At 54.5% G+C, this 11,818-nt stretch overlaps 1 protein-coding gene across 1 annotated transcript; it reads right to left on the reverse strand.

Annotated features, from left to right (window-relative positions):
- Window positions 1–509: 509 nt before the first annotated feature.
- Window positions 510–11,387, reverse strand: MCM5 (minichromosome maintenance complex component 5). The gene is made up of 17 exons (XM_086610344.1): window positions 11,373–11,387; window positions 10,983–11,165; window positions 9,421–9,547; window positions 9,181–9,309; window positions 8,517–8,689; window positions 6,475–6,630; window positions 6,208–6,374; window positions 5,432–5,603; window positions 5,172–5,283; window positions 4,265–4,408; window positions 3,903–3,968; window positions 2,802–2,978; window positions 2,586–2,698; window positions 2,197–2,325; window positions 1,793–1,935; window positions 1,064–1,191; window positions 510–611 (listed from the first exon to the last, which is right to left on the reverse strand). Exons 2-17 carry the CDS (start codon window positions 11,147–11,149, stop codon window positions 510–512), a joined length of 2,205 nt encoding a protein of 734 aa, XP_086466470.1. The 5' UTR covers window positions 11,150–11,165; window positions 11,373–11,387.
- Window positions 11,388–11,818: the final 431 nt, after the last annotated feature.

Below are 11,818 nucleotides of genomic sequence, written 5' to 3' on the forward strand. Positions count from 1 at the left end.
CCTGGCGAAGCCCAGCAGAGCAGCCTGCACCAACAGGATTTATGCCTTAATATACAGATCAAATCCCAGGCCAGAAATGAGTTTCTGCCTTCAGGGCTGCTGGTGCTGCCCAGGGGTCTGCGTCCCACCTCGAGGCAACTCCCCAGGGTGGGCACTGGGCAGTGGGTAACACAGGGCGAGCCAGAGGGATGCCTTTTCAAACCAAAATCCTGCCCCACCTCCAACAGAGAAAGAGGATACATCCCCTCTGTCCTTCCAGGCAGCCAAAGACACTGGACTACCAATATCAGTTTTTATTTTAATACAAACTAAAAGCTTTTAAAGTTCAAAGAAACACTGATGTGACACAGAGACAGAGCACCCAAGAGGAACCTCAGCTGCCCCAAACCCTGGTTTCAAGAGGGAGGCTCTGGGCGCTTTGGCTCCCCAAGGAAAAGCTTATCCAGGAGCAGGCGCTGACCCCACGGGGCTCTCTGCCCACACCTGGGCAGGCGTCAGGCAGCGGGAGGTCACTTGATGCGGTAGAGGACTTTGCGTTGCATGCGGTGCTGGATCTCCCCCCGCCGCATCATCAGCTGCAGCACCTTGTAGATGGCATGTTCTGGGTATTTCTGGAAAAGGGGAGAGCAGGAGAAGGTGAGCAGGCAGGGAAAAGCTCACTGGAGCCCAGCAGGAACCTGCAATCAACCACTGCTAAAGCCTGGCTGTGCTCCTCCAGAGGGAGGGAGCCCAGTGGAAGCAGGTGCTGATGCTCCTTTACCCTTTCACTATTTCAGGTCTGACTGCAGCCGGTCTCACAAATCAAATGGTTCTGGTTTCAAGGGCAGGACCTCAACCTACCCAAACAGCCCCAAACCTCAGCGCCTTTGCAGAAAAATGCATTCTCACCTCACTCCCCTTAAACTCTGCAATCACACTGCACACTGCTTCCTACGAACAACTTCAAGAGCAGATACAATAAAAGGCTCTGCAGCCACCTCTTGGGGAAGGGGTTCTACCCCCCGAGCACCAGCCTGCGGTCCCTGGTTTCACAGCCCAACCCTCCACCGGGTCCCTGGCCCACCTGCCGCACGAAGTCCTGGATGATGCTGTGCTCTGACACCTGAGAGCCAATGGCGAAGCGGCGCTTGAGCTGCTTCTCAATGCGGGACAGCATCTCTTGGTCCTCCTGTGTCGTGAAGCCTTCTGCCCCTGAAGGGAGACGCTGCGTGAGCTCTCTGTGCCACCCAGACATCACTCCCAAAGCCAGGCTGCCCATCTCCCATGCCCCCCACCACGCCGGCGTGTCTCAGAGACTTCAGGGAACCCATGAGCAAATCCACCATCAAAGGCTGTGGAGCTCCAAAGACACAGCTGAACACGGACCCAATTGCTGGAGCTTCCTTCAAACTCTTTGTGCCATGCTGCCTCCCAAGGAAACACTCTCCACCCTCACAGGGAAAGACGTTAGAAGACAAACAGGCTGGGGAACCACCTCCAGCACTGGACTCTGCCCTTGGGACCACAAGGGGCCAGACCATCCCTCCCTTGCCCAGCACAGATGGGAGGCCCTCGGTGTCGTTTGTCGTGGTCCTGTGGCTATGGCAAACAGGGAGGGCAATGACGGCCCCTTGCTGCCAAAGGCATTGCTTTGCCTTTGCTTAAAAGAGGTCCAGCATTCGCCTGGGGGGTGCCTGGTAGCACCCCTGTCCCTGCCAGCCTGGTCCCAGGAGGAGAGCTTGGCCCTCCTTGCCCTGAGCACCTGGGCCCATCATGCCCCTCTTGCCCCCAGCACAGAGCATGTCCTCCTCACCTGACAGGCTGCCTGACATGGCTGCATCAAGCGTGGACACCTGGAAGAGCCTCAAGGCCTCTTCAACATCTGCCTCAGTGGCGAAGGGCTGAAGCTTCATCTTCCCCAGGGACTCAGCAATGCGCACGATGGCCTCCAGCTGCCTGCAGCCGATAGAGATGGCCCCTGCTTCTTACTACAGTCGCGAGGGGTCTTCTTCTCACCCACCCCTGACACCACCGCTCACCCCACTCCGGGCACCTCCAGACCCCTCCACTGCACCTCCAGCCCTGTCCCGGTCTCAGAGGGAACCCCCAAACCCTAGCACCACACTAACCCCCTTCCTGGGCTACCCCAAGTTACACCCGACGACACAACCCCAACCCCGAGGGTTTCAGTGGGGTGAGGCAGGTGGGGGTGCTCACCGGACGGTGATGGGGATGCTGGAGCGGCGGTCGCTCTCCTGCTCGTGCTGGCGAGTGCCGCTCCGCATCAGGACGTAGCGGTTCTTCAGCTTCTCCGCCGCCGCTGCTGACAGCCGAGGGCCACACCTCCTGCAAGGGGGGACAGAAGATGGAGGTGGCACTGCTGGGGAGGTTCCCCTGGGCAGGGTGGTCTCTGGGCATCCCTCATTTCCTTGGGCCTTGCTGTGGCACCACTGCGAGCTGCTCTCGCTTCCCTTTTTTCAAGGCAGGAGTTAAAAAAAGGCCACCTAGATGGAGCTCTTGCAAATACTGGCTGTGTGATTTGCTTCTCACCACCACCTCCCACCCTGCAGCCTGGGTGCTGCCCAAAAGTCACACTTCTCACTCACGTTCGACAGAAGGAGATGAGCTTCTTCAGCTTGTTCAACTCGATCTCACCCTCCACAGCCTGGGTCTGTGTCAAGGCGCTCACGTGTAAGGACATCACGTGCTTGGCCAGTGTCTAGGAGAGAGGGCGGCAGTCAGGCAGCAGGAACCTCCCTGCCTCCCACTCCCGAAAAACAGAGCACCACGAGCCCCAGGTGCACCCACACGCCTCGACCCACCATATCTCGCTCCTCGTTGTGCTCATCCTTGACAATGAAGATCATGTCAAATCGGGACAGGATGGTGGGCATAAAATCAATGTTCTCCTCGCCCTTGGTCTCATCCCAGCGCCCAAAGACAGAGTTGGCAGCTGCCAGCACTGAGCAGCGGGAGTTGAGTGTGGTTGTGATTCCTGCCTGTAGGGGGGAAAGAGAAATGATGGGGTCAAGACTATGTCCATGTCACAGTAGGGCTAGAAGGCTATCAACTTATAGTGAAAGATCCAAAGTAGTTTGCAAGGATCCATCCTCAATCACTTGCATTTAAACAAAACCCCTTAAGTAGCACCCAATGGTTCCACACTAGAGAGGGGTCAGCACAGGAGCTGCCTGGGGCTGGACCCGTGTGTTCTTCTGGAGGAGGACTAGCTTCAGCCAAGACTTGAGGTTTTAAATGAAGTTACTCACTGCTGATGTCTTTGCCCTTGACAAGACCCTAACACCAATTTTGTAACCTGAGACAGAAACCGGGCCACCAGGGCTGAGTCCCCTTGTGCAGTCCTGGGGGCAAAATGTGAGTATGCAGGTAGTAGGGCAAGAGTGACCAGCAAGGAAGAGTCGTGGTGGGTGTTCTGTTACCAGGGACTGCAGAGCAAAGAGGTAAGCCAGAGCGATCAGGAGGGAACAGAGGTGCTACAAAAAAAAAAGACTGAGCAGTGGAAATGAAGAGAAACTCTGATTTGAGAGAAGACCTGGCACCAGGATGTCAGGAAGTTTCTGTAGATCTGAGGGGGTGGAGAGCAGTGGGAAGGAAGAAAAAGAAGTGACATCAGGCTGTGACACAGGGACATCAGCAGAACTACTAAATCAAGAGGAGCAGATGGAGCTCGTTTCAGTCCTGCTGAAGCTCAGGCTGCCTGAGAGAAGACAACTCAAAGACTACAGTCAGGGCCGACCGGTGTCAGACCAGAGAAACCAGTAACCATCAAAACCACTGCCTGGACAAGCCACTCTAAAATGGGCAATCCTGGCAACAGATGTGTGACCACTAGTTTCGGCTCTCAGGAAAACCCAGTGGCAAGTCAGGCTACTGCCCTAGGGCAACGTATGCCCACAGCTCACCTTAGCAATGGAGATGGTCTGCTGCTCCATTGCCTCGTGGATGGCCACGCGGTCATCCTCCCGCATCTTCTCATCCGAGGTGGGAGAAATGAGGTGGGGAGAGAAAAAGTCACCATCAGACACCTCCATCAGGCTTCAGCTATGCACCCACCAGTGCTGACGCCCAAGGTAAAGCTCTCTGCCCAAGAGCGCAGTACGTAACCAGAATTTCCCTGCAGCCCCATCCCCTGAGCTTCCCCAAAAAAAATACAAGGCAGCCTCAGGAGAGTTGCCCTTTCTCCTTCAGCTCTGAGCTCTCCCAGGAGCAGCTCGCAGCCCAAGGGCTCTCTTCCCCACTCCCGTGCCAACAGCCCTGCAGGTACCTTGTCGAACTCATCGATGCACACCACTCCTCCATCTGCCAGCACCATGGCTCCTCCCTCCATGAAGAAACTCCTGGAGGAAGGGTCACGGATCACGGAGGCCGTCAAGCCGGCAGCGCTGCTGCCTTTCCCTGAGGTGTATACCTAGCGGTGTGTGGGACAAGAGGACAGCATGTCAGCCGTCACAGGACCCAGGAGCCCACTGCCCCAGCTGGAGGGCAAAGCCCCTCCGGCAGTGCAAAATCCAGAGCTGCTGGAGGAACCACAAAGCCTCCCAGCAAAACCCCACAGCACATGCCAAAAGCAGACCTGCTGGGTACAGAGCAAGAGTATTGCCCAGTCCCAGGCCTCAGGCTAAGCAGCTGTGACGCACCGGAAGGCTTGCAGACACACAAATACAGGTATTAAGTACAGAACAGGGAGTGAGTCACTGTTTGGTGGGCTGCTGCATTAGCTTTGTTTTCCCTCCGAGGGAACGACGCAGTCAGAGGCTGAGTTTAATGGAGACTACACGAAAACACGGCTGAAAATATAATTTCATGCCTGGGCTCAGCCTGGAGGTCCGTGCCTGAGATGCAGTCAACTTCGTTTTGTCCTGACCAGCCAGCCTCACCACTGATCAAGTCTCAACAATAAACAACAGCACCAGTCACGCCTTTGGACGTCTGCAAATAGCCTGGCTCACATCATAATGAAAGGCATTACTTGCTTCTCCTTCCCTCCCTCATCCCCTGTCCTGCACCCCATCTCTGGCAAGCTAGCACCAGAAATGGCAGTCTGCACCTCTGCTAGCCAGTCCAGCTGTGGATGGACAGGCAGGTACCTGTTGTGGTCACGGTCTGGTCTTTGGTGCTACACAGGGAGCAGAAAGGAGTCGCACTACAAGTGGGCACCTCAAATCACCTACCCCAATGGGCGAACATTTCTCGACAAACTTCAGCAGCTGGGATTTGGCCGTGCCAGGGTCACCCAGCATCAGTAAGTTGATGTCTCCTCTGCGGGTCAGTCCATCTGGGAGCCTGGAGCCACAGGATGTGGAAAAAGAGAGGAAAGAGAGACGGTGAACATTCATTTTGATAACCGAGCACTGCTGACAAGTGGCAGGTGGTTGGCTGCACCACCAGAAGACTGTATGAGGGCTTTGTGCCAGGCTTGCTTTTCCCCCACCTCTTGCGAGAGCCTCCAAATAAGAGGCAGGCAATGGCCTTCTTGATGTCAGTGCTGCCATAGATGGAGGGCGCGATGCTCTTGGCGATCGTCTCATAGATGTTGGGCATGGCAGCAAGGCGACGAAGTTCCTCCTCTTCTTGAGGAGTCACTGAGCCAGCGAAGCTGTGTCCTGTACAGGGACAGGGAGAATGAAGCAACAGTGAACAAGTGGATGTATTAAAGCAAATTACACTACTCCCCCTCCCCCCCATTACCACCAAAACCCCTTCTTGAAAATCACGCCAGGAACTACCAGGTGGGAAGGGTGAAAAGGGCAGGCATTTGTTATCCCAGCAAGGCAGGTTGGTAGGAAAAAGCAAGGATCATGGGCAAAGCAGCTCTGGAGGAACCAGAGGGAGAATTACGGTCAGGACCATTTTAAATACATAGCTCAATTTTAACCATCAACTTCAGCCCAGATTCTCAGGGGTGGCTTAGCAGATTCCCACTAAGATCAATAAGATAAAAGAACCTAATTATCCTGGAGGACTCGGGCTGAAGCCTCCTTGTTTAAAATTACTGAGAAAAAGTCATACAGGACACCCGAGCATAGAGCATCCAGGGCAAGTTAGACTCCTAGACTGGCTTGAATCTTCTGCTATATAAGCAGCAGAGAAGGACCCAGGCTGTGATTTCAGACAGTCCTTGCTGAGGGACTGCCTTCCTCAGGGACGGGGCTCTCCCAACACCAGGCTACCAACACAGACCAGATGAGCATCACAAGCAGCCCTCACCTGAGCCCTCCACATCCACCTGGATGCCCACCACACGGATGTAAGCACTTCGGATGCCCACACCCACGTTGTCACGGCTCCTGTTCTTGCTCTGGGCAGACTTCTTGATGGAGTAGATGCCCATGATAGTGACTCTGTTCCCTGGAACAACTTTGTCACACAGGTACCTAGGAGGAAGCGAAAAGCAAAGGATGATGGCAGGGGAAAGGATGGCACCAGCAACACCTGCTAGCCCCAAGGGGTGAGGTGGGTAGACCGCACTGGTACCTGTCACAGTACAGCTGCAAGTGCCGGGGCATCTCCCCATGCGGCACGGCATCCGGGGACTCCTGCAGCTTCAGGACCTGGAAGTCCACACACTTGCACTTATCCGGCATGATGAAATAGGGGTCCAGTGGGCACTTCGGGCGGCCGGCTTGTTCTCTGTGCAGAGAGATCAATCAGGGAAGGCTGCTGGCACTCAAGAGCCACCCCTGGAAGCCCCCTTGTAGAGGGGACAGTGGTGACAGAGCCCAGAGTAGCCACCCCTCCAAGCAGTGCCCAGCAGGTGAGAAGGGCAGTCACACAGGGCCAAACCAAAGGCTCACTAAGCCCTCCCTCTTGTTTTCAACAGCTACCAAAACCAGGCACAAGAACGAGCCAAAGACAGGGTGACATTTGCCTGAATACTCGCCCTGCCTCCCCCCTCTCCCCCACTACCTAAAAGCCAGGAGGAAGGTAATTCATTAATTACACAGAAGGTAACAGCACAGACTCAGTGACATGGCAGGGCATTTTTCTTTATAACCTCAGGCATGAAGCAAATGTTAAGTGGTTTCTGGTGAGAAAGCAATTAGCAATGTGACAAGGCTGCCATCAACCTCCTAGTCTCTCGAGACGCATCTGCCTTGCTAGACTACAAGCTCTCTGAGATAAGGAGCACCTCCACGTCCTGCTGCCATCTCAGCACACCACTACTGATGCCTGACTCCACACAGGCAGGGACAGGAATTTCGGTGAGGGTAACACAAGAGTGCAGATGCACTCGTGCAGTCAAGGACCAGGAGCCAGGGGCTGAACGGACCACACGCAACAACAATCCCTATCCCAAAGACCTCTCAAACTCCATGAGAGATAAGGCACAGAAGATAAATACCAGCAGGCACGAGCTCAAAGACACAACCTGCTGGGATCAGTCGGCGTGAGAGCTGCAGCACAGTGGCAGCCTAACACTCCCTGAACGTGTGGGCATCAAGAGCTGTAAAGCATGACTGGAAAGTTAGTAGCAAAGTATCCCTACAGAAGGTAACACAAAACAGCGCTCTGGGGAGGGGGACATAGAAGCAAGAAGTTTGTTTGAAAAAGATAACAACTTCCTGGACTGCATCCAAAGAAGCGTGGCCAGCAGGTCAAGGGAGGTGATTCTGCCCCTCTACTCTGCTCTCATGAGACCCCCACCTGGAGTACTGCATCCAGCTCTGGGGTCCCCAACACAAGAAGGACATGGAGCTGCTGGAGCGAGTCCACAAAGAGGACTGCCACAAAGAGGAGGGCCACAAAGATGATCTGAGGGCTGGAGCACCTCTCCTATGAAGACAGGCTGAGAGTTGGGGTAGTTCAGCCTGGATAAGAGAAGGCTCCGGGAAGACCTTATAGCAGCCTTCCATTACCTAAAGGAGGCCTACAAGAAAGCTGGAGAGAGACTTTTTGCAAGGGCATGCAGTGATAGCACAAGGGGAAATGGCTTTAAACTGAAAGAGGGGAGATTTCGATTAGATCTAAGGAAGAAATTTTTCACTCTGAGGGTGGTGAGGCACTGGAACAGGCCCTGTGGATGCTCCACTCCTGGAGGTGTTCAAGGCCAGGCTAGACGGTGCTTTGAGCAACCTGATCTAGTGGAAGGTGTCACTGCCCATGGCAGGGGGGGATCGAACTAGATGATCTTTAAGGTCCCTTCCAATCCAAACCATTCTATGATTATGGGGCAGCTGGAGGCAGGAACAAACCTTTCGGTACAACAGGCAAAGCACCCTGCAGATAGAACAAACTTCCCAGACACGGCTGCTCAACACTGCTTGTGGCCCTGGTCATGCAGCACCACGACCAGCATGACCACAGATGGGTGGAGCTGAAACCTGCCAGCCACAGGTGCACACAGGTGCAAGGGCGACAAGAAGGGAGGAGGCAGAGAGCAGTGCAGATGCTTCTGCCTTGTGTGACAGGGAGCTGACTCTATGCAGGAGGCATGGGATGGAGGGGCAGCAGGAGGAGGAGGAGCAGCCTTTGATTCCCCACCAGCCCATCACACGCATCCCCATGTCAGTCCTTACGTGTTGCATTTCCTGGGGAGAGCGTAACCCTCCAGGCCTGGGCGCACCGCAATGTTGCTGATGGTGTTGCGGCAGCTGCGGCACTGGATGGCTATTTTGGTGGCTTTGGCTCTCACAGGGGTTGCTGCAATTACGATCCCAGGGATCTTCACAAGGTGGGACATCTGGTCAGACTGAAAGGGAAAAGGTGAATGGAAGGTGAGAAAGCCATCACTTTCTCATGACTGAGATCACTTTCGCATGGATGAGTGGGAAACTCAAGACGTTAAAGAAACACAGTTCTTTCCTAGCTACACTTCCCACATTCGTGTGACTAAGGTACCAGAACAAAAATGCCTGCACTTCTTGACAGTGTCACTCTCTTGCTCTAGAGTGGCAGGGGAAGGTTGCATGACTTAAGCTACACTGATTTCAAAGCAAGAAAGAAAAAGACAAAACACTACATGCAGAACATCACTAATAGCAATAACGTCCCTGCAGCAGGAATCAGCAATAACAGTCCTTTGCAGTCAGATTCAAGTTGCAGAGTGTACCTCCTTGAAAATTAGCATACAATCCATGTCCTGAACTACGTGATCAAGGACCAAAAGGTTCCCTGCAATCACACCCACACACGAGCAAGCCCTGCTACTTGCTGTTCAGTGCGGCAGCGGATCCACCTCACCTTCAGGCTGCGGATGTTGGCTGCGTTGGCATCTGATCTCAGCATGACCTGGATGTCTTGGAGAGCTTCCTCCCCTGAAGGACGAGGACGGGTGACCTCATCTGCGACTTCTTTTGCTGCTTCTTCCAACTAGAAAGGGAACAATTGGGCTACTATGGGCATATTACAGTGTACCACCAGGGCTGCTCTCACGACGTGACAAAGTCAGCACACCGGGACACCCACCCCCTCTGTCCTTACCAGCTGCAGGTGCTCTGCTGGTTGCTTGTACAGATAGTCAGCGAGATCTTCATCAAAGCTGGCCAAGTCTTCCATCTCCACCTCCACCCAGTACTGACTCAGGTTATAGTGCCGTTTAAGCTCATCCCTGGAAGGCAGTAAAGGTTTGCAAGGCAGAAAGCATCAGTCAACTACAGTGACCTTATGACGAGCAGGGAGTCCTTGGTTTGGAAAGCAAACAGGGGAAATCAGGAGAGCGTCAGGAGAAGCACGGGGGGGACCTGGGCAAATCTTTCACCCGAAACTGCTTTGAAATATTACATAAAACCAGGGACACTAGTGCTTACAAAGACAATGTAAAGTATAGCACTAATTGTTTACTAGAGTTACACGATCAGATAGGCAATTAGAAAAATTCTACGTAAGGTAATACTTATTATACCTAAAACGTTATTTTTAAAAAGGAAGTAATGGCATAGCAGGCAATGTTCTCCTTAAACAAGCCCGGGTACATGAAATTCAGAGAAGAAAGGTGAAAGACTATCTCAGCCCTTGCATGATACATCTGCATGTCCTCTCACAGTTGTCTCTCCAAGCTGCACAGGCAAAGGGATGGCTGAGGGACCTTCACAGCCTCAGAAGGCACACATAGACAGTTTGACTTTAATGGCTACCAACAAAACTCCGGACTGGAAAGCACAAGACAGACCTTGAATTTCAGAACTGGGTGCAAGTGTGGCAGTGCGGATCCCCCTATTGCCACCTCTGCCACTGGTCATCTGCCTAAACATTTGGGAGAACACCAGACTTCAGTTTCCCTGTAAGGTTAAATGGGAACAATAACATTTTTTACACTGACAAAGAGCCCTTTTGGATCTATGGGAAGAGAAATGCTGACATGTGCTATTGTATATCTGGGGTGTGCTGGTTTGGCCTGGGATAGAGTTAATTTTCTTCACAGTAGCTGCTATGGGGCTATGTTTTGGATTTGTGCTGGAAACAGTTTTTGTTATTGCTGAGCAGTGCTAATACAGATCAAGATCTTTTCTGCTTCTCACAGCACCCCACCAGTGAGTAGGCTGGGAGTGCAGAAGAAGTTGAGAGAGGACACAGCTGGGACAGCTGACCCCAGCTGACCAAAGAGATATTCCATACCATACAGCATCACACTCAGCATATAAAGCTGGGGGAAGAAGGAAGTGGGGCAACATTCAAAGTTATGGCGTTTGCCTTTCCAAGTAATCGTTATGTGCGATGGAGCCCTGCTTTCCTGGAGATGGCTGGACACCTGCCTGCCGATGGGAAGTAGTGAATGAATTCCTTGTTTTGCTTTGCGTGCGCAGCTTTTGCACTACCTATTAAACTGGTTTTAACTCAGTCCAGGAGTTTTCTCACTTTTACCCTTCCTGTTCTCTCCCCCATCCCACTGGACGGGAGTGAGCACGCAGCTGGGTGGTGCTTAATTGCTGGCTGGGGTTAAACCACGGTAAGTGTGCGCAGCGAGAGGGAGGTTAACAGGAGGTCGGATGTGCAAAGAGCAGCGGGTAAGGCCACAGAAAAGAGAGAAGGGGTCACAGCAGCACCTGTATTTGAAGGTGAAGCCCGTCCGGTCCGTGCCCACCCGGTACTGCCGCAGAAACTCCTTGAACCGCTTCTGCAGCTGCGACTTCCGAACCTGCCCCTCGTCCACTGACGCATCGCCCCCAAAACTGTCGCTGTAGTAAATGCCGGGGTCGTCGAAGCCGGACATGGCGACTGCTGCTCTCCTGCGGGGGTCAGAGAGCAGTCAGCCCCAACCACCTCCTCCTCCTCGCACCAAACGCCCCACGGGATGCTGCCTCCCCCCCCACCCCGCCCCGCCGGCTGCACCCCACGCACCGCACCCGTCCTGCCCCCCCACCCTGAACGCTCCACGGGAACCCCCACCCCGAATGCCCCGCGCACACCCCGCGCCCTCCCGCACCGCTCCGCACCTCGCTGCCCGCGGGAAGCCGCCACCGCCTTTTTCGCGGCAAAACTGGCGCGCGGCGGAAACGAAACCGCTGCGCGGGACGCGCCGCCGCCGTGCACTCCGATTGGCCCAGCCGCAGCGCGCCGCCACGGATTGGGCCCCGGCTGCCCTCCCGCCCGCCCCAAGAGGAAGAGAGCGGCCTCGCCTCTGCCGCCAATTGGCCAGGGCGCTCCGCCCCCTTCTGACGTCGTGCTGCTTGGCGGGAAATCTGGGAGAGACGGACGGAGGAAGTCGGGCGGGACCATTTGGCGGAGGGGGGAGTGGGTGAAACCGTTGCGAGCGGGAGCGAGAGCGTTAGTTGCCCGCGGGCTGTGGGAACCGTGGCCGCTGCGGGCCGGAGGGGAGGCGGAGCTTTTCGTTATGGAGAATCCAATAAATCACTGCAGGAGGCTCCTTGGGGGCAGTGGG

The sequence above is a fragment of the Tauraco erythrolophus genome, chromosome 4, assembly GCF_009769465.1.
Source record: "Tauraco erythrolophus isolate bTauEry1 chromosome 4, bTauEry1.pri, whole genome shotgun sequence".
NCBI classification, from domain to species: Eukaryota; Metazoa; Chordata; class Aves; order Musophagiformes; family Musophagidae; genus Tauraco; species Tauraco erythrolophus.